We start from the raw sequence: 22,667 nt of genomic DNA, 5'->3' as shown, positions 1-22,667 counted from the left end.
AAGACTTAAGTCAGTGTGCTTTTGCAAATGTCAGAATTATCAAATTATGTAATGAGATTTATAATAATGTCTTCATTCAGGGTTCAATAAGCTGTTTTCCAGCTGGCAATTTTCTGGCATTGGACTTGTCTTTGAACTTTGAAAATTTTGTACATTTCAGAGGGTTCATATTCTATTTCTTACTGGGTTTCTGTGCCAAGGTTGTTATTATTTCCAGCTTCTCCGTTAACTAATATTTCTTTATTCAAAGTCTTTAAAACCCCATAAATGAAGATCTTCAGGTTTATAATGATTGATTTCCAATATGTGGGAGTTGAGTTTGAAAATATCAAAGGTAGTTACTGGGTTGGTAGTGTGGTTTCCCAGGTGCACTTATTAAGAATAGTAATATATATTAGCCAAGTACCTACTCCAAAGTGTTCCTGTCACTAACCCTTAGTAATTCCCTGAATAGTAAGGATAAGGTAATAGATAGAGATAAAAACCTTTTCCAGTGGTTCTGTACTGTGCCCAACCAAGAGAACTGCTTGTTGTCCCTGCTCATAGGGAAACATCCAGATAGGAAAAACTGAGCCAGACTGCTGTATGGATGACCACTTTAGTTGATTTTATTGCTAGTGTATTTTCTGTTGAGAATGATCCAATTTGGCAACATGGATTTTCCAGTTAATTATCAGTCCTCTACTTTACTTGGTGTCAACAAAAATGGTCACCATAATGAGAACTATCCTCAAGGCACAGGATAGATGCAGGTCTCCTACCTTTTCTCTCTACTGCCTCTGTCTCTCCTTCTCTAGATTTCCTCAGTGGAGGTGAGTTTTATTCCATAAGACCTATTTTCTCACAACCTGGAAGTGCCTCACACACTGCTTTTCACAAATAGCAAAGTACCTACTATCTTCCATTATAGGATATGGAGTACAGCAAAGATTCTCTGTCCCTCCTCAGCTTGACTCTATCTATTCATATTTTCACACACATGCACTGACTTTGGGATGCAGTAAATACACTTTGGTGACTGTAAAGTTAACTATACTTTTAAAATCACATAAAGCCTGATATCAATGGAAATATCATAAAAGCCATTAGATATAGTTTCTTCTTAAAAGATGGATCTTAGCCTGAACCTTGAATCTCACTTTATTAGAAGATTTGGATCCACCTGAATATGGGTCTTGTAGAGCAGTCTGCAGTCCAGACCACCTTAATGGACTCCATTAAGCACAGATAACATATTCATATTCTACACTTAAAAAAGTAAAATGTGAGGTTATTTGGGACAATTTCCTGAAAATCAGTTCTTAAATTTCTCCATAGATGGTGCGAGGGTGGCCTGCCCAGCAATTTAACTTCTGCTCAGGAGCAAAGGGAGTCATGGAGGGACCAACCCAGTTGTCTGCAGCCAGGATTTCTTTTCTCAGGAAAAACCCTGAACTTAGAAGTGCCTCAAGCATTGAAAACCCTTCTTCAGCATTCAGAAAAAGTGAGAGCTAGCCCCTTCTCCTCGCACCAGTTGAATTCTGGGCATATTTGTCCTGTAGATAGTGGATTGATAGACAGAACTGTTTCAACCATGCTTTCCCACCAGTTACACATTGTAGCCATTTCAGCTTCAGCCATGCGTGCCAGATTGAATTAAATGCTTTTTAAAAAGTCTCCAAAGCAGGAAAACATCTTTCTCTGACTATTTTTTTTTTACATATTTGTTAATGAGTGTCTGCACAATAAAGATGTGGTCTGTAGCTTGTTTTCCAAGGAGAAATCCAGTTTGGCTCTCATGGATGTTGCTGCTCCTCAGATAGAGTTGAAGTCTTTAATTGAAGCAGCTGCAAAATAGCTTGTGGACAATGCAGTGTTCCTGCACCAGCTTTCCTGGAGCTGTCTGCAAGGCGACCACCTTCACTTTCGTGTTCTGAATCCCCTGAGCTTGTCAGAGTGGCTGTCAAAAAATATCTCCTCTGGGGCTGGGGTTGGTTGACCCTATGAAAGCCGTGATTAAGCTGTGGCTGACTTCACAGACTTGATTCTTTTCTTTGTAGTCAGAAAGGTGCTAGCATTATGCCACCCTCACAAAGGAACAAACCAACTTTTCTCCAAATGCCCTTCCAGAAATCTCTCACTGGCTCAGCTTCTGTAGCCTGCCTAGAAGGCAGTGTATTCCTATAATGTCTCTTCTATAAACCCTAAAATTCACTTAACTTTCCTGACTTGTACAAATATGTTGGGTACAGAAAAGTGTTGGTGGTAAAAGGGGACAAGTTTGGGGAGAGAGAAGACCTGCTCCAGGCCATCGGGGCTTGCATCCCTCTGCCTACCAACACCCAAAGGATGAGGCAATTAAGGAAGGAGAAGTGGGACCTCAGAGTTAGCTCAGAAAGTTTCTTTAGAGACCAGGTAAACTATGAGCTCTTTAAGGTGTGAAAGTGTGTCTTCATTGTTTCTGTTTGTTCAGTGTATCACAGGCACTTAGTAAATACTGACTGACTGATGATGATGATGATGATGATGATGATGATAACCTCTAAACAAAAAGTCCTTCTACTACCTATCCATTCATTTATCGTGAAGGCAAGACCTTGTTTCTGGCCTGGCTCTCAAAGGCTGTGGTGCACACAGGTAATGCAACCATAGGTGGTACAAAAAACTGCTGCTGTTTACTTTTAACCTTTGTCCTTTTTACCTACTTAGTCTACCTTGTTCCTGCATTTTCTCTCATATATATCTTATCTTCTACTTATTCTCATTTGATTGTTAGTTATTTGAATTCTGTCTTATCTACCTTGGTCCTTATTTTCTCCATCATTCATCCTTTCTAGAATATATTCAATATAATAGATATAAGCACAGGTATTTACAGAAGATGATTATTAATAGTAACATCAGCTGGGGCGCCTGGGTGGCTTAGTCGGTTAAGCGTCTGACTTTCGCTTAGGTCATGATCTCGCGGTTCGTGGGTTCGAGCCCGGCGTCGGGCTCTGTGCTGACTGCCAGCTCAGAGCCTGGAGCCTATTTCGGAGTCTGTGTCTCCCTTTCTCTCTGACCCTCCCCTGCTCACGCACGCTCTCTCTCTCTCTCTCTCCTAGNTCGGGCTCTGTGCTGACTGACAGCTCAGAGCCTGGAGCCTATTTCGGAGTCTGTGTCTCCCTTTCTCTCTGACCCTCCCCTGCTCACGCACGCTCTCTCTCTCTCTCTCTCCTAGAAATAAATAAAAATTAAAAAAAAACATTAAAAAAATAGTAACATCAGCTAATATTTTTCACTGTCTACCACTCACCAGGCACTGGGCTGATCCCTTTGCATACATTAGTCTTATTCATCCTCACAACATCCTTATGATGGATAGGTGCAAGCACAAGCATTATTCTAATTTATAAATGATGATCCTAAGGCTTGAAGAATAAGTAACTTGCCCAAGATGGTAATCTCACCTAGAAAGTAGTAAAGTTGAACTAGAACCCAAGTCTGACTTCAATTACCCCCCACCCCCACCACCATAGTATAGCTTGCAAAATGAGGTCAGAGAGGCCTCCTGAGTGAAATAAAATTCTGTACCCACAGCCCTCTTACCTGTCCCTGATAAAGCCCTACCCACTCAAGCCTAGTCTTCACTTAACTGCCTCACAAGTTCCTTCTGACCAGTCCAGGTTAAAGCTATAAGTACATTCAAGAGCCTTCCCTGATTATCCCAGCATGACTTCACCACCTGCCCTCACTGCGCTTTGAGAAGAGCTGAGGGAATAATCTGGGGCACTGGACACTGAGACAGAAGCTTTCTCTTACTCCTATTTTCTGGGTAGTAATCCAAGACCAAGGGAAGAAAACGTTTATGAGAAGAAACTGGTTCTGCTTACCAGGACTGGGCCAGGCATGGCCCCAGGCCTCATCTCCTCCTGAATTTTCACTGTGATGGAGCAAGGAAGGTTTTCATGATTGAGGAACTTGCAGCTTAGAGCAGTTGAGTGACTTATAGTGAACACAGATAAATGAGTTTAATGGAATTCCAGTCCAGGCTGCCTGGCTCCAAAACCCAGGCTTTACTGCCTCTAATAAGAGTATACCAAGGGTCCAGGAATCCAAAAGTGGTTTAGAGAACCAGCTCTTTTGCAAAGGCAAAGATTGTATCACAAGTTTTCCATGCTTGGAAACATCATTTGGGGTGAATGGAAGGAAAGTTCTTAAATGATCATTAACAAGATATTAGACATTCTTACATACCACCATCATAGGTAAAGTGTAAGGTTAATGGGATGCCTCATACTTCCACACCACATACATAAACAAGAAGCATGAATGGGTCCATAGTATATTTATGAGATAGCCTTTGAAACATAGGGGTGCACCAGTGTTTTCCACCAGCTGCAGTCTAGGTCAGTGGTTTGCCAAATGAGGGAACGTGATTTGAACCCTGAATAGATTGGGTAATATCTGGAGGCATTTTTGCTTGCAATATGACATTTTCGTTTGGGTATGCTACTGTCATCCAGTAGTTGCAGGCTAGAGATGCTGCTAAGTATCCTGCAATGCAGGACAGACTGTCTCAAGAGAATTATCAGGCCCAAAATACCTATAGTGCTCAGGCTGGAGCTCTGCTCTGTTTCAGGGTCAAGGAAATGGTATGGTTTCTCCAGATCCCTTGGATCCTAGAGAAGGGATTATTCCTAGTATATTCCACTGCATCATGGATAAAAAGTAACTGCCTGGGACCAGGAATCTGTCTGAGAAGACTCACTGTTTTTTCCTTTACTCTCACATTCTGCCATATACACAACACTTCTAACAACCAATTATCTGACACCACCTGGGTGTCCTGCATCTCAATTTCATTCTGACACTCTCTACCTGGAATTGCATCAGGTCCCACCAGGGCTCAGTCCCACAAGACTTACCCCACTTCAGATGCCAGTGCAAATCCCAGGTTGTTCCTTGTACTTCTGACCAATAGCCTGCTATATATAAGTCAGGGTTCCTGTGACTCTCTCCTCAGGTATGATAATTTGCTAAAACAGCTCACAGAATTAAGGAAACACTCTCTTAGGTTCGCCGGTTTATTGTGTAATAAAGAATATGATAAAAGGACATGGGTGAACAGCCAGATGAAGAGATACATAAGGTGAGGTTCAGAAGAGTCCTGAGCATAGGAACACTGTCCCTGTGGAGCTGGAGTACACCACCCTCCTGGCACATGGATGTGTTCGCCAACCCAGAAACTCTCCAAACTCTGTACTTTGGTGATTTTTATAGAGGCTACATCACATAGGTATAATCAATTATTAATTCAATTTCCTGTCCCTCTTCCCCTCTAGAGAATGGAAAAGGGAATGCTGAAAAGTTCCCAGCTTCTAATCAGGCTTTGTCTTTCCAGTGACCAGCCCCCACCCAAGACCCCACAAGAGTAGCCTCATTAGCACAAAAGACACTCCGGGGTGCCTGGGTGGCTCAGTCAGTTGAATGTCCAGCTTCAGCTCAGTTCATGATCCTGTGGTTCATGAGTTTGAGCCCCACATCAGGCTCTGTGCTAACAGCTCAGTTAGCCTGGAGCTTTCTTCAGATTCTGTGTGTGTCTCTCTCTCTGCTCCTCCCCCGATCATGCTCTGTCTCTGTCTCTCTCTCAAAAATAAATAAAAACGTTTAAAAAAAAAAAAAGAACGAAAGATGCTCCTATCACCCAGGAAATTACAAAAGATTTAGAAGCTCTGTGTCAGGAACTAAGGTCAAAGACCAAATATTAGCAGGAACCAAAGGTATAGTGAAATATAGATATATGTCTCATAGAATCTCTCAGAAAAATCAAGAAGAACCCAGTGGAATTTAACAAATCCTACTGAAAATCAGGAGAGTTCTTATCACTCTTCTGTTTGCTGGATTTCAACTTAAATTGAGATTTTGGCAGCCTGCTCCTTTCCTCTTCATGCAGCGCTCAATTGATTATAACATTTGTCCCAGCTTAGCTCTTCATATTCCAGGCCTTTTCTCACTACAAGGAGGTCTGGAAAATGCCCTTCACATCTGGGCTCGAGCTCTGCTCCGAGCTTCTAGGTGCCACACAAGAGGAGTACAGAGCTTCTTGGTGGGCACCTCAGGTGAGGAGGAGCGTGTTTACTTCTTGCCTTACCCTGTACCTAATTTAGCCAGTGAAGTGTGGCTGCTGTTCACTAATTCTCATCAAAGCTTTCAGGGGAGGAGAAAAGATGGTACTGATTTTTATCCCAGCAGCAGTAGTTCTGAATTTTTAAGGGAGCTTCCCCATGAATTCACTAATCAGTAAGATAAGATGCTTTCCCCCTTTGGCTGCATACTGACAGTTTACCATTTGATCAGGCTGACACTTTTAATTCTAATAACACTTTTTAATTATAGATTCAGAGAGCTGCAATAGTGGTCTTTACCCATGTAATTTTAGTACATTCATTCATTCATTCATTCAACAAATATTGATGAAGCATTTACTAAACACCCAGACACCATGCTAGTGCAGGTGTCTTAGATGCTCCAACCCTTGGATGCACTGCTTTATATCTCTAAGCCTCAGACCCTCACCTGTGAAGAGGAAAAATAAGTGCTTCCTCAGAGGAAGTTTAATGAAATAGTACATGTGAGACATGTATTAAGCATTCAAGAAAACACTGACTCTGATCTCACCAGAGTCCAGTGGACAATACATACAAGTCAGTGGGCAATTAGCATACGTTGTGAAAACTGCTGTAAAGAGGAACCCTAGGGCTCACAGGATCACATACAAGAGAAAACCTAACCTGGACTCAGGGCTTCAGAGTGTCTTCTAAGAGGAAGCTTAGACAGAAATTCAAAGAATGTGAAAGGGTTAGCCAGGCAGGGCCTGGGAAGAAGGAGTGCTCCAGGAAACAATGTTTCTAAAGACCCAGAAGTGTAGGAGAATGGACCTTTCAAGAAACTGGGTGAAGGAAGATAGTATTACTCAGAGATAGTTTTTGTTTTCATTTAGGTGTATATCTTTCAAGTTTAACTCCGTGGAGACACTTAATTCCCCCCCAAAATGGGATTACCCTATGTTAGAGTTGCTCTTATTTTTCCAAGTTTTTATTTAAATTCCAGTTGGTTAACATACAGTGTAATATTAGTTTCAGGTGTAGAGTTTAGTGATTCAACGCTTAACATACATACAGATGGCCAACAGACACATGAAAAAATGCTCAACATCACTCATCATCAGGGGAATACAGTCAAAGCTACAGTGAGAGGGGCGCCTGGGTATCTCAGTCAGTTAAGCATCCAACCCTTGATTCTTGCTCAGGTCATGATCTCATGGTTTGTGGGATTGAGCCCCGACCTGGGCTCTGTGCTGACAACATGGATCCTGCTTAAGATTCTCCCTCTCCCTCTCTCTGCTCCTCCCCCACTTGCATACTTTCTCTCTCAAAAAAAAAACAAACCAAAACTGCAGTGAGATATATCACACTCATACCAGTCAGAATGGCTAAAATTAACAACATAAGAAACAATGTTTGTTGGCAAGGATGTGGAGAAAGGGGAACCCTCTTACACTGTTGATGGGAATACAAACTGGTGAAACCACTCTGGAAAACAGTATAGAGTTAGTTAAAAATAGTTAGTCAGAAAGTTAAAAATAGAACTACCCACGATCCAGCAATTGCACTACTGGGTATTTACCCAAAGGATACAAAAATACCAGTTTGAAGGGATACATGCACCCTGATGTTTACAGCAGTACAGTCAACATTAGCCAAATTATGGAAAGAGCTCAAATGTCCATCAACTGATGAATGGAAAAAGAAAATTTGGGGTGTGTGTGTGCGTGCGCATGCACACACACGCACACACAGAGGAATATCATTCAGCCACTAAAAAGAGTGAAATCTTGCCTTTTGCAATGGAATGGATGGAGCTAGAGAGTATTATGCTAAGTGAACTAAGTCAATCAGAGAAAGACAAATACAACATAATTTCATTCATATGTAAAATTTAAGAAACAAAACAAAAGAGGAGGGAAGGGGAGAAGAGAGGAAAAACCAAGAAATAGACTCTTAACCATAGGGAACAAACTGATGGTTACCAGAGGTAGGAGGATGGGTTAAAAAAGGTGTGTGGATTAAGGATGAACTTGTGATGAACATGGGGTGTGTGTGGAAGTGTTGAGACTGCTCTTTTTCTACACACTATAATGAACATCTTTTGACATCATTAATTATTCTTCTAAAATCTAATTTTTAGGGACTGCAAAATATCCATAGTTCAATCTACTGTAATTTTTTCCAGTAATTTATTTATTGAACTTTTAATTGTTTTCAGCCTTTTTCCCCCACTAAATACAATGCTGTAATGATCATTGAGGCAATTAAGATTCTTTAGCCATAGGAAAAAGAGAGAAGGAAGAAATCTAGGGAACTTAAGCTGAGAAGAAATGGGGTAGTTGAAAATCTGAAGCACACAGCTTAGAGAGGATGGAATCCAGGACAACATGGAACCCAGGAGGCAGCACCAGTGACACTCCATAGAATAAATGATGTGCTTGGCCATACTATTCAGTCTCTATATTTCCCTGGAGAGAAAGTCCAACTGGCACAGTAAGATCACTTAGTCTCCTCAAGGAGAGACAATTATGGCTGAATCATTTCCCAGTAGCAATCCAGATGCTGTAATCAGAAGGAGGAGGAATTTAGGGCACAAAACCAACAATGGCTACTGCAACCATCTTACAGACAAATCTTTGTACATATTATGATTATTTATTTGGGAAAAGTGGAATTGTTGGGCCAAAGGGTATGCAGCAATTTGAGACTTGGATGCATATTACCGTGCTATTCTCAAGAAAGATTATTTCTGGCAACCCTTTTTTTTTTCATTCTGGTAAAATATATAGAACATAAAATTTGCTAATATAACCATTTTTAAGTATACAGTTCATTGGCAATTCACAATATTGTGCAACCATCTCTGCTATTTCCAAAAAATTTTCATCACTCTGAATAGAAACCTCTACCTATTAAGCATTAACTCCTCATTCTCACCTCCCCCATCAACCTCTGGCAACCTCTATTCTACTTTCTGTATCTCTGAATTTACTTACTCAAGATATTTCATGTAAGTGGAATCATACAATATTTGTCCTTTGTGTCTGGCTTGTTTCACTTAGCATAATGTTTCCAAGGTTCATCCACATTGTATCATGTGTCAGACCTCATTCCTTTTTATGACTGAATAAGATTCCATTGTATGGATATATCACATTTAATTCGTCCGTTGAGAGACGCTTGAGTTGTTTTCACCTTTCAGCTATTGTGAACCATGCTATAATGAACATTCACTCACAAGTATCTATTTGAGTCCTCGATTTCAGTTCTTTGGAGGTATATACCTAGGAGTAAAATTGCTGTGTTGAGGTAATTCTGTGTTTAACTTTTAAGTTTTTGAGGAACTGCCAAACTGCTTTCCACAGTGGCTGCACCATTTGGCAATTCATGTTTAATATTAAATACTAGGAAATGTTTCAATGACATGCTAGACTTTCATGATCTGACTATCAAAGTTGTTGAAACAAGAACAGTTTAAATGCATATTTTGCCAAAAATAACTCTCACTGAAAGCATATAATTTGGCTTCTTTTTACAGCAAACTTCTCTGTTCTGCCCCTGGCATTTTGAAGCCAGACAACATCACCTACTTGTCTCAGTGAGCAGATTAAAGACAGGCCTTTATAATTCTTTGTGCAAGCTTATGATTGCTTACATTTGCAGTATTTCTGGAATTCTGATTTCATACCCCAGTACTTCTGGTGCCCCTTGAGTGATGACCGTCTGGGATGCATTTCTAGTTTGAAGGTTTCCTGGGTCTTGATTCCACCCAGTTCACCAGTTTGGGCATCATACCCATTGTACTAGATTAGAAGTTCCTCCCTGCTGCCACTGACCACACTGCAGAGCCCCAGCTGAGCCAGTGCTTCCTCTCACCCTCTCTTAGGTCTAAGATTGATGGGGCTGAGTACAGAAAAACTCTGTAATTTGTTTCAAAGTAGATTAAAGTCCAGCTGTAGATAAGACTGAGTAAGAGGAGCAAGGGGCAGGGAGCCAGCCCCAGGGGAAAATGGGTACCTCTAGACCCTTCTAGTTCTACTTCTTTATTGAGCACTTTTATGTTCCAGGTGCTATGTTAGGCTTGGGCACACAACTGTGAGAAAACACAGTCCCACCATCATAGAAGGCCATAGTCTAAAAGAGAAGGAACGTATGAATCAGAAAATCCTGCCCATAAATGTGTAAATACAAACTAAATCAAGTGTCCTAAGAGAAACAATTTCTGTGGCTCTGTGAGAACATATAACACAGAAATGTGACTTAGCCCAGACAGGGAATGGGGTGGTCCAGAAGTCTTCCCTGGGAGGGGCGCCTGGGTGGCTTAGTCGGTTAAACGTCCGACTTTCGCTTAGGTCATGATCTCATGGTTCGTGGGTTCGAGCCCCGCATCGGGCTCTGTGCTGACTGCCAGCTCAGAGCCTGGAGCCTGTTTCAGTCTGTGACTCCCTCTCTCTCTGACCCTCCCCTGCTCACGCTGTCTCTCTCTCTCTCCTAGAAATAAATAAAACATTAAAAAAAAAAAAAAAAAAAAGAAGTCTTCCCTGGGAAAGTGACCCTAAAGCTAATATTTGAGTTAAGAGTTAACAAAGTGTATGAGCTAGTGATCACCCATGCTGCGGAGGGGTGTGTGGGATGGGGTTGGGAGGTAATTAGAGAAATCAGAAGGCCCTGTTAGAGGTGGGAGGTAGAAAAACATCAATGTCCTTGAACATAGAGGGCCAGGTAGAGAAAGGCAGGGTGGTAAGGGACCAAGTCAAGTTAAAACCACTAGTTTTAGCCACTGGTCTCTAGCCTGCAAGCAATGGGAAGCCATTTGATAGTTGTGAGTAAGGTGGTAAAAAAATAAAAATTGATTGGAGGGGATTTCATTCCCTCTAGGGAAAGCAACTTAGTATTTCCAAAGATGCTTTAGTCACGTGGAAACTTTCTGGATCTTCCCTGTAGCTCCCTCTCTGTGGAGGAAGTTGGAGCAGCAGGGTTCTTTCCCTTACGTGTGAGCTCTGGCATGCATCCATGTCTAGTGCAAACATCCACAGTGATGTTCCACTTCATTTCTTCGTGGCTCTCAAAGGCCAGATATCTACATGAAGATGGCTATAGGTGTAGCCTTTGTGCCCACTAGAACTTCACTAGGTTTTTGCGACATTGGAAGTCAGACAAGAGGCTCAATGAAGGAAAAATATTTGTCATTTTGCTGTCACATTTCAGGGCATATATACGTCTCACAAGAAGAAAATACTGAGATTAAACAAGTTTAGGCAGCTGTAGCAAGGCCTGTCAGTGCCCAGGAAATCCATGGCCTTTGAACCTTGCAAAGTTACCATGTCATTCCCATTATACCTTGGAAGACCCCTCATCACCTTCAGGAAGTGAACTTTCATTTGATCATTCATTCAATCAAATATTTATTGAGTACCAATATCTATGTTCACTGGCGCTGGGGATGCGAAGGTAAGCCCTAATCTCAAGAAGTTTCCTTCCAACTATCTTTAATCTCACAACACATGCACACATGCATACACACACATACCCATACCACACCCCCAATATACACACCCAATCCCTCCCCTCCAACACACATACAAGTTATGCTAATGTTTTCTGGGCAACTTGCAATACAACTATGTACATACTGGAATATAACTATTTTCATGAGGCTAAAAAAATCATTCAAGGAATAAAGAGAAGCAAAAGCAACATGTATTAAATATTTCATTTTCCAAGCACTCTGACAGATGTTGCCAGATATATTACCTCATTAAACCCCTACAAGGAGACTGAGGTTCAGAGATAATAAATAACAGTCCAGGATTTGTATATGTATCTTTCAACTCTAAGCAAATTATTTCTCCACTTTTGTTTCTCTGTGAAGCTTTCCCTGAATCTCCTGGTTGTAAATAATTGTTTCCTCGGGGCGCCTGGGTGGCTTAGTCGGTTAAGCGTCCGACTTTCGCTTAGGTCATGATCTCACGGTTCGTGGGTTCGAGCCCCGCATCGGGCTCTGTGCTGACTGCCAGCTCAGAGCCTGGAGCCTGTTTCAGTCTGTGACTCCCTCTCTCTCTGACCCTCCCCTGCTCACGCTGTCTCTCTCTCTCTCTCTCTCTCTCATAGAAATAAATAAAAACATTAAAAAATAAGGGCGACTGGGTGGCTTAGTCGGTTAAGCGTCCGACTTTCGCTTGGGTTGCGATCTCGCGGTTTGTGGGTTCGAGCCCCGCGTCGGGCTCTGTGCTGACTGCCAGCTCAGAGCCTGGAGCCTGTTTCAGAGTCTGTGTCTCCCTCTCTCTCTGACCCTCCCCTGCTCACGCTGTCTCTCTCTCTCTCTCCTAGAAATAAAAATATTAAAAAAAAAACATTAAAAAATAATAATAATTGTTTCCTCTTCTGAACTCCCAAAGTACTACAGTGGTTTCTGCTCATGTGGGGTTTACTTTAGTCAGCCTCATTTTACAAAGAACTATTTATATGTGTCTTGACCACTAAGTTCCTTGAAGATGTCTTGTTCATCTTTGTATCATCCAGCTCAACAGAAAACTTTGCATGTCACTAATATGTGCTCAGAAAATGCTTGTAGAAGTAAAGAATGTATTCATAGCTCTCACTTCGTTGGTCAGCACCTAGGGCCACAACCCAGCACCCCCTTCCCACCCCTAGTGTATCATCAAAGGTGTCATGGTCACACAGTGTAGATAACCCAGTCTACAAGCCCAAGCCCTGACCACACCTCCATAACCAGCTGCCCCTTACTGTCTTTTCAGCCTAGTGGTGCACACTTCCCAGCTACAGTCCACTCTTAGGAAGCCAGTCTCCTGGTTGAGGTCAATGCAAGTCCTGACTATAAGCTAGGGACTATCTGAGCAGAGAATTCTGGGGTCACAGGGACTCAGAACATGGTTTAGAAAGAGGCATGGCCCTTGGCCCTGTGGCCTTCTTGCCCCATGGAGAGGGGTGCTGCTGCAGGAGGACCAGACCTTGGCTTTCTAAAGCAAGGGTCCTCTTACCCAGCTCTAGATAAGTGGAAATAGTAAATGTGAGAAGTAGTGAGTAAAGTAAGTGAATAAAGACAGAACATTTCAAAAACGTGCATTGGATTTGTATGCACTAAAAATGATAAAAAAGAAACTTCAGAACTAAATTTCAGGGATACATTAGGAAATATTTAACCAGTGCACATTTGTTAGATATCACTATTGCTTTGTTTGATTGTTATCTTTTAGATATATTCTTTGAGTATCCCTGGCAAAACTTGATGCTGCGAAGTTTTTGTGGGCTGAGTTTGGGTTAGGAGGAGGTGGGGTGAGTATAGAAGGGATACACTGCTCTTTTTGTCTTGCTGTAGCTATCCCATCCTCTGGAATTGAGGATTTGAGCATTTAAAAAGCTCCGAATCCGGTTTCATACTCATTCTCTGTATCCAATCAATCACCACACTCAATCAATTTCATCTCTTAAATATTTCTCAAATCCTTCTTCTTCTAATTTAACTTCCTCACCTTAATCAAATGATCATTTTTCTTCTAAACTAACCTCCTAAATGGTTTTCTCCAAACCATTTTCTTCACAGCTGTGAAAGTCAACTTGCTAAATGTAAATTGAATAATGTCATTTTTTCTGTTAAAATTCTACAGTGGTATCCCGTTTATATTAAGACAAAATCTAGAATCCTGAGATCTACGAAATCTGGCCCTGCCATCTTCATCTTGTATTCAACACTGAGTTCCAAGCTGAACTGGTTTGCTTTCAGATTCTCAAACATTCCAAACTCCTCCCCATCTCAGAGACTTTGCTTAAGCTCTTTCTCTTGACCAAAACACTTTCTAGCCCCTCCCCTCTTTCCCTCAAATCTTAAATGAGGTCTCTCACTCCATGAGATGCTTGCTTCCTCACCAGCCCTCCAGGGGGTCACAAGTTCTATTATATTAGTCTCATAGATCCCTTTACTATCATTAGCACTATTGAAATTAACTCATTGACTTAAGGAACTTCTTGCTAGATATAAGCTCCATAATAGCAACAACCGTGTTTGTCTTATTTGCCAATATATCCCGAATGCCTGGCATGGAACCTTAAACATAGTGCACGTTCCATAATTTAATTCTAGCACCTCCTGCAAGGAATGGGTAAGTAGTCTTAGACCTCAAGGAACACACAGTTCAGTGATTAATCCAGTAAATTCTGCAAATTCTGCCAGTTTCTTTCTCTTTTCCCATTTATTTTGGTTCAATTTACTCCATATACTGCATTGTCTGGCTTTCACACAACAATTGACTTTTTGACAAATAGTAAAGAAAAAGAAAAGATTTAAAACCTCTGTCTTTTTAGTGTCACCTGTTATTAGTTTTCCCTCTCCAGCTAATAAATGGACACTATTTTTCTTCCACCTCTTCTAATGTCTGATACACTTAAAGAATGTCTGTTTGTGTCTCTCTTTGTCTTGTGAAAATTGTGATGCATTCCTTGCTTTGGATTTTTTTTTATTACTGACATAAAAATCATTATATTAGCCTTTCTTCTTGATGACTCTTATTATATGAAAACTTCTATTTATATTCCATCTTTCTTTCATATAATGTCTTTTTGTTGTTGTTAGATATTTTTGTGCATTCTTTATTTTTTCCTATCTTTCTGTGCATAAAGGTAATTTTTTCTGCCTTTTCATGTCATTTCCTTAACAGATACTCAGAAATCATTTTACTTGGTTAGTTTTATTTGTGAGTATGTAAACGGCACATATTCGTAGTAAAATAAAAGAAAGAGGAGAAAGGAAGGGAGGAACAATTGGAGGGAGGTGGATAGGAAATATCGTTTGATCCTGCTGAGAGCTGGTGTACATGAGGGAGACATAAGCACAGAGAGACAGGGAAGGTGGAGTTTTAAAAAGAGGTAGGATAAATAGGGAACTGAGAAAAGATCAAAGTGAGAGAAGAGTCTGAACATGGCACATGAATCTAAGTAAAGGGGAAATTTTCACATTCACCTTGACTTTTAAACTGCCATCAATGGACACCAACACAAATCCTCCATTACCCTGAGGAAAGAGATGATGAACTAGGAACACTATCACCATGAATCCACCTCTATGGACAAAACAATTCAAAGAGATGCCAGCCTATTGGTGGATCAACAGTGTCATCTTCAGAAGGGAAGCTCCAGTAAACTAATGCATCCATAATTTTGCTTTATTATCTTTTTAATATCTTATTTGGCACATTCAAAAGATTATCAATCCTACATGTTACTTTTAAAGCAAAACAATACAATCAACACCTTGATTCCACCACCCAGTCTCACAGGAAGACACTATCAGCCTCTATGTTCTCTATTATGCCATTCCCGATTCCTCCTGCCCTGCCCAGCATGACCATTATCCTGTTTCATGTTCATCAACCTATTGCTTATACACCTATACGCACAATGTTATTACAAATATATGTGTGCTTAACTGTATGGATGAGCTAAATGTAAACAGATTTTTTTTAAAAAAGGCATTTACCTACAGCATCTGAGAAACACACAGCTATTGCCTAGATCCCATGCTTTACCTGAGCACACTATCCTTGAATTCTGCGGGCTGAGTTGGGTGGGATGGGAGGTGGGGAAATAAGGCTTTTGACCATCCATGTATACTTTTGGAAATGGAAATTAAGAGGTCATCGCAAATAGTTTTCACAGAATATGAAAAGCAGAAGCAGAGAAGAAAGGGAGAAAAGGAATATAGAAGCCCTTTGAAAGTGCTTTCTCTAGAAATGGAAAATCAGTGAATCTGCCAACAGGGCAAGTTTGAGGCTTAACACCAGATTCTCCTTATTGCTATGCTTACTTCAAAATGGTTAACAGAAAACTCCTAAAAATAAAATGTTTCCTGATTTCAGTCTCTGAACTGAAAACATTTCCATGTTTTCTTCTCCTTTCAAGATTTGTTTTCATTGTGAAAGATCTAAGATACTTTCTTAATAGAAAAAAATTACATGATTATGAACTTTGAAAGAAAGAAAGAAACAAAAAAGAAACAAAAAAAGAAAAAAGATTCCATAACTAGAAGGAGTTTATGTTTCACTGCCTTTTGTATTTATGGGTAAGAAGATTCAATATTATAAAAATGTAAACTCTTTTCATTTGAGCTGTAAATTCAATGAAATTCCAAAGTCCTAGCAGATTTTGTTTAGATACTTAACAATCTGATTCTGAAATGTCTGTGGCTGAGCAAAGGCCCAAGATTAGCAAAACCATTCCTGAAAAATAAGATAGAAGGGGTTGCTCTACCAGATTTCAAGACATATATCAAACAATGGTAATTAAAACAGTGTGACAGTGATACAGGACAGCATAGGGTGACAGAATTGAGTGCCCCAAAACAAACCCATGAGTATATGGAAGTTTGATATATGACACAAAGGACATTGTAGATCATGAAAGGAAGAAGACACAATTTAATCAATTATGCTGGTATAACTGACTACCCACATGGAAAAATATGAAATTGGATACCTACCTCACAGCCATGCCCGTAGATCAATTCTAGATTGATTAAAGATTTAATGATTAAAGGGAAAAACCTTCAAAAGTTACCAAAAAAATACAAAATACCTATGAACCAGACATAAGGAAGGACTTCTTAAACAACACACAAAAAGAACTGGATTTTTGTGCAAAAAATTAAGTCAGAAAATAACAGGTGTTAGCAAGCAAATGGGTCAAGGGGAATTCCTACAGACACTGCTAGAGGAAGTGTAGATTGAAATAACTGAAATCACTTTGGAAAGCAGTTTGGCATTTACCTGTAAAGTTGAATATTTGTGTATTTGTGTATGACACAGCATTCCATTCTTTGGTCTGTACTCTACAACAATGCTTCTCTCACTTTAACGAGCACCAGAATCACCTGCAGAGCCACACAGTTTGGGGGCCCCACTCCTGGAGACTCTGATTCAATAGGTCTGGGATAAAGCCTGTAAATGTGTATTTCTGAGATGCACCTGGGTGCTGGGGCTGCTGCTGGTTTCTATTCACGATTGGAGCAATGCTGCTCCAGATATCTTCTCTTATGTCTTGGGAAATAGGAATAAGAATATTCAAAGCCACATTGTTCATAACAGCAAAAATCTGGACACAAGCCAAATATCCATCAGCAGAAGAATGGATAAATAAACTGTAGTATGTTCACACAGTAAGGTATCATACAATATTGAGAATGAATGAATGACAAGTACATACAACAACCTGGATAAATCTTAGAAGCATAATGAAAAAGTAAGTCACAGAAAATTATATACAGCATGATACCACTTTTATAAAGCTAACACATTAAATAATATATTGCTTCAGAATATGAAGCAATGAATAAAAGCCACAAAAACAGAAAACGGAAGAATCATATAACTAGATGCCACTGTGTGGGTATTATGGTAGCTTTTCAGGTGGGTGATGGGTTTTCATACGCTTCCAAACTCTCATGAAAGTTTTACGTATGTGAAAATTTGTTATAAATATTTGTCATATATATATGGAAAACATATATGTAGCACACATAAAATGGAAAACGATTTTTAACTGAGTGCAAGACAATCAGGTAATCTAAATGAGACAAGATTTACAAGGCAAGTAAAACTGTAATAACAATTAAAATACTCATTGTACTTAGCAGATGACAGAAATGATCCTGGAGAAAATGCAGAAGACAAACCTGAGAGGTCCTCTTGCAGAGTGAAAACAAAAGTGAAAAACAGTGAGAAAGGAGATGATAGAAGTGCATGACTGAAGGTGGAGGGTTAACAAACAGATTCCTAAAACAAAGATTAGAGCAAACTGAGAGAAAAAGAATTCAAAGCTATACTTATAGAAAATTCTCACATGTTAAAAATAAAAGCCTTAGTTTTCCTGATCAAAAGTACTCCCCAAATATCAGCAAGTTAATGCAGAAATCCACATTGACATATTCCTGATAAAAGTTCAGATATCAAGAATAAAACATGACTTCTATAAGCATCCTAGCAGATAAAAGATAGAAAATAGACAAACATAGAATAAAAGTCTCACTAGCCTCAAATTTCTCAACAAAATTGACAAAAGTTTTTGTAAAAGAAATTACAAAAAATGATTTCAAAGTTTATTTGGAAAAATAAGTGTATATGACTAGTTAAAGAAAGTTTGAATGAAGGAAGAAAAATTATAAATGAAATGAACTTGAATCTCTAGATACTAAAATGTAAACTATAATAATGAAAATGATGTAAAATGGATAATGTTATATTACAAATTATAATGCATATATTACATGTTATATATTTATACATTTTTACATATATGTAAAACTTGGTATGTGAAAAAGATGAATTTGGAATAGGTTATCAATTATATGATGCTACAACTAGTTGTAAAATAATTTAGAAAATAATTAGTACCATACACAAAATATTTTTCAATGAATTAAGAGGTTAAATTTTTAAATGATTATAAAAAGAACTAGAAGAAATATCAGTGAATATTGATCTGATCCTTGTGTGAGGAAAGACTTTCTAAAAATAAAAGAAGCTAAAGAAATCAAAAGAGTGATATCTTTTCCTATAATTTTTTTTTAAATTGGCCATGTCAAAAAATCATAAAAAGTGATAAAAAGTAAACTACAAATTTGGGTGGAATATTTGTTCCATATATATTCCAAAGATTCTTACTAAAAATATTAAAATCAGTATCAAAAAGGTGGATATCCCATTGGAAACTGGGTAACTGTGATAATCACGAAGCTTACTTCAAATCAAAAATATAGAAATTATAGTCAAATAAGAGCAAATTGAACAAATGAGGTTTTTTTCATTTATATAATTGACAATGATAAAATACTTAGCATTTTAAATAGTAAGACGCCATATTAAACAGCCATTCTGAGGACACTTAGTGTTAATTAAGGTAGATGGTTAGGCAAGGCTTAGAGCTCACTACTCAGGGCTGGTTTAGAGCTATTCTGGTGGCAAAAGGGCTCTGAGACTTGAGTCTGATTTATGCACTTCAACAGACATTTATTTTTACTTTTATTTTATTTTTAATTTTTTTTAAATGTTTTATTTATTTTTGAGAGAGAGAGAGATAACATGAGCAGGGGAGGGTCAAAGAGAGAGGGAGGCACAGAATCCAAAGACAGGCTCCAGGCTCTGAGCTAGCTGTCAGCACAGAGCCCGACGCAGGGCTTGAACCCACTAACCGGGAGATCATGAGCTGAGCCGAAGTCAGACGCTCAACCGACTGAGCCACCCAGGCGCCCCAGACATTTATTTTTAAGCAGCTGATGTTATAGATGACCATACAAGAGGGGGGAAAAGAGAAGATCATTAAAATGTTTCTTCCTGGAAAGATGAAGGCTGAGAAAAGATGCTTGATGTCTTTAAGGCCTTAAGTAGCACGAATGCAGTGAATGGCAGGATTATGGAATTCCAGAACTGGAGGGGGAGGGAGGAAGCCCCTAAAAAAATTAGGAAGACCTTTTTTACATGACGAGTTATGAACATTGAAGTCATTACCCCATAATCGGATATTAAGAGAAAATACAAAACAAGTACAAAATACAAAATATATCTCGTATCAAAAGCATAAAAACAAAATATGATAATAGCAAATACCATGGAAGTTAAGGTGGCAGTGAATAGGCATTTGTAAGTTCAAATACATATGTGGGTCACAGATTGAGTATTTATTAATCAGTTACAAATGGATGCTGGAAGGGTTAAAAGCATCACATTCTTTTATCTTAGAATTACTCTTTTTATTTTAGAATTCTTGAGGATGACCAAGAATTAGCAGCATGGTTTGCAAACATTCTTCTGTTTGTGTTTCTGGCCTGGAATCCAGGAGAATCTGGTCTTTTGCCTAGCGGACCTTCATCTCCTCTCACCACACTAATAGCCGTTAGTGACAATATTTGGAGGATGACATTTTGGATTCTCATACTGATGACAATTCTAAAGATTGAAAATCTTCTATTCTATAGTTAAATACAGGTCATAAACCAGTATGAAAGTAAAGTCATAGGAAAAGAAAGTTAAAAATGTAAGGCCCTACCAAGTTATTATTTCATATGTGAAAAACTTTGATTCATTTGTTTTGTAGGCTGGTCTGAGTCCACACCACTTACCCCATTTGGTCATTTGAAAAGGCCGTTTTAGACAATGCCCATTTCATCATCAACCCAAGGTGAACACTTTGTTGGGTTGACATGCTTACAGGATTAGGGACTCATTAGTTGTGGTTCACTGTACCCCTGGTAAGAAGTGGTTTCTGGTATTGGTATGTTTACTCATGACACTCAACATGCCTCTTTCTCTGACTCTCCATCTCTCTGTTCCCCTCAGGACTACTGGCTCTCCCTCCTTTACAAACGCCTGATTGGTCCCAAAGTCTTGGCTGTGCATGTGGCTGGGCTCCAACGGAAGCCACGGCCAGGCAGAGTGATCCGGGACAAACTAAGGATTTATGCTCACTGCACAAACCACCACAAGTAAGTCTGCAGAAAGATGTCACAGAAAACCACTCCCAAGGGGCTTCAGGCTTTGGGCCCCTCTTAAAATTCCCCCATAATATTTGGGGACCCCTGTAAGACTTACTGTAAACTGCTTCTTGCATTATTCCTGGTTTTTGCAGGTTTCATATGATCTCTGATAAATAGCTTTTATTCCAGGCAAAGCCATTTTCTCACTCTCAGAGGATTTATGCACAAAAAGTTCATAAAAATACATGCCATTTGTTCATTTACTTCTTCATCCAACAAATTTTTTATTGAGCATTTTCTCTGTGCCAGTTGATGTAATGCCCATGAGGCTTTTTATGTGTACCTATGCCTGAATCAAGGCTACAGATATAAAATTTGTTCCTCTGGTCCACCAGCAGGGCTTGAGGAGATAAGTTTCTGTTTCTAAGGTGCATGCTGGAGAGCTATACCACTAGAAACCAAGCCCTAGACCAGAGTGTCCCAAGCCAGAAGTGCCCAAAGGTAGTCATGCCAGCATTAGAACCATTTTCAGAATTTCAGAAATCTTTCCAGCTATTTTAAATGTTAAGAGATTAAATAAAATCTAGTCTTCCTTTTTTTTTTACAGGGCTAGACTTACAACAATCAGTGCAGTAATCCTTCTCTTTTTGATCTGAAGCACTGGTCGTCACTAAAGTTGTCTGTAAACAAACAAACAAAAATAATCATCATTAAATAAATAAAGTTTGGCAGATAAAATATTTTAAAACATGAAGATCATAAGGTAAAAATTGAAAACCTAGCCTAAAGCCAAATCCATCTGACCAAATATGGCTTTCTTACATCACTTCCTATTTAAGGAGCAAAGTAGGCAGCTTGGAAAAAGAGAACTCTTTCTCTTAATGCAGAGAAACCCTGGGGGTGAGGGAGGGAGAGGAGGAAGCAAGTGCTTCCAGCCAGACCTTCATTCCAGTGGGCCTATCAGGCGCTGATCATAGGCAGTGGATAGCACAAAGAGCTCTAGTGGTCAGATTACAATAGATGCTCCTTCCCCTTCCTTGATGAGAGAGGAGCCAAGCCAATTGATTTATCATGATAAGATTTTTCAAAGAATCACTCTGAACATAGCAGGGCTAGGGGCCCGTTGTCTTGTCTGTAGATACAAGTGTCTATTGTGGATGATAGGAGTCTGGTTTGGGCAGAGGCCAGAGGCTTTCAACGTCCCTTTTGCTCGACAGGAAGCTCAATCCAATACCTGACAGAGAGTGACTACTTTATGGCTTTGGCTGGAGTTATCTGATCACCACACAAGGAAACATTGTATTCCAAGTCTCCACCCTGGCCCTGAGGAAACCACTCAAAAGGTGGACCCCCAGCTTCAAGAGAGAAAAATTACCCTTGGCACCTTTTGTCTCTGTTGGGAAGAACATCAATTGTGCCCTGTTTACTATTGGTCTGAGGAACCAGGGGGAAAATATCAGTAGCTATGGGCTTAGCAGAATTTGGGTGTCCTTACAGAGGGCTCCTCACATAGTCCCATCTCAATGCTCATCCTGACATTCTTTGACATTCTTTTAGGAAGTTATCACTAATATTCTGAATATACCATGAACTCAGGGCCACTGTCTCATTCATTGTTCTATTTATTCTTAGTGTCTAATACAGTGATTGGCATGAAGAAGATCTCAGTGAATGTTTGATGGATGAATGAATGAACGAATGCAGGCATAGGGCGTCAAGACATCACTGATGATTTCCAGTTCTAGCCTCTCTTCCCCTTTGATATCAGCACAGCATCCAGAAGGAGGCGGCGATGTGGTAGAGTAGTTAATTATTCTACCATTCCCTAGCATGAGACCTCAAACAAGTTACTAAAATCATTTGGATTAAATACTCTCCCTACATCACCAGTGCTCCTCTACTTTCTATGGGAACTCAGTTCAGAACCTCACTGGGGAAACGGTGTTGCTGTGCTTCTGTCAGTATCATCCCTCTTCTCCATTAAAAAAGAAAGATAAAACGTGACTAATCTATTGCACATATGGCCTTCATGATAATAATAGAGGTGAAGGCCTTTTTGTTCCTATTAGAAAAGTAAGCCCATGATGGACACACTGAGCTCGTGGAGGTTGCAGGTCTCT

At 39.7% G+C, this 22,667-nt stretch overlaps 1 protein-coding gene across 1 annotated transcript in view; it reads left to right on the top strand.

The window, feature by feature from the left end:
- The window catches only part of LOC120223178 (inactive heparanase-2), a gene marked incomplete at its 5' end in the record, with an annotated part of 160,844 nt that overhangs the window by 111,623 nt on the left and 26,554 nt on the right, over window positions 1-22,667 (top strand). The window contains one exon of the mRNA XM_039221205.1: window positions 20,411-20,556. Coding sequence (XP_039077136.1) covers window positions 20,411-20,556 — 146 coding nt within the window. The remainder of the gene's footprint in view (window positions 1-20,410; window positions 20,557-22,667) is intronic.

This window comes from Hyaena hyaena, unplaced genomic scaffold (genome assembly GCF_003009895.1).
Source record: "Hyaena hyaena isolate Hyena2069 unplaced genomic scaffold, ASM300989v1 scaffold_964, whole genome shotgun sequence".
NCBI lineage: Eukaryota > Metazoa > Chordata > Mammalia > Carnivora > Hyaenidae > Hyaena > Hyaena hyaena.
This window is presented reverse-complemented; position numbering and strand designations above follow the sequence as displayed.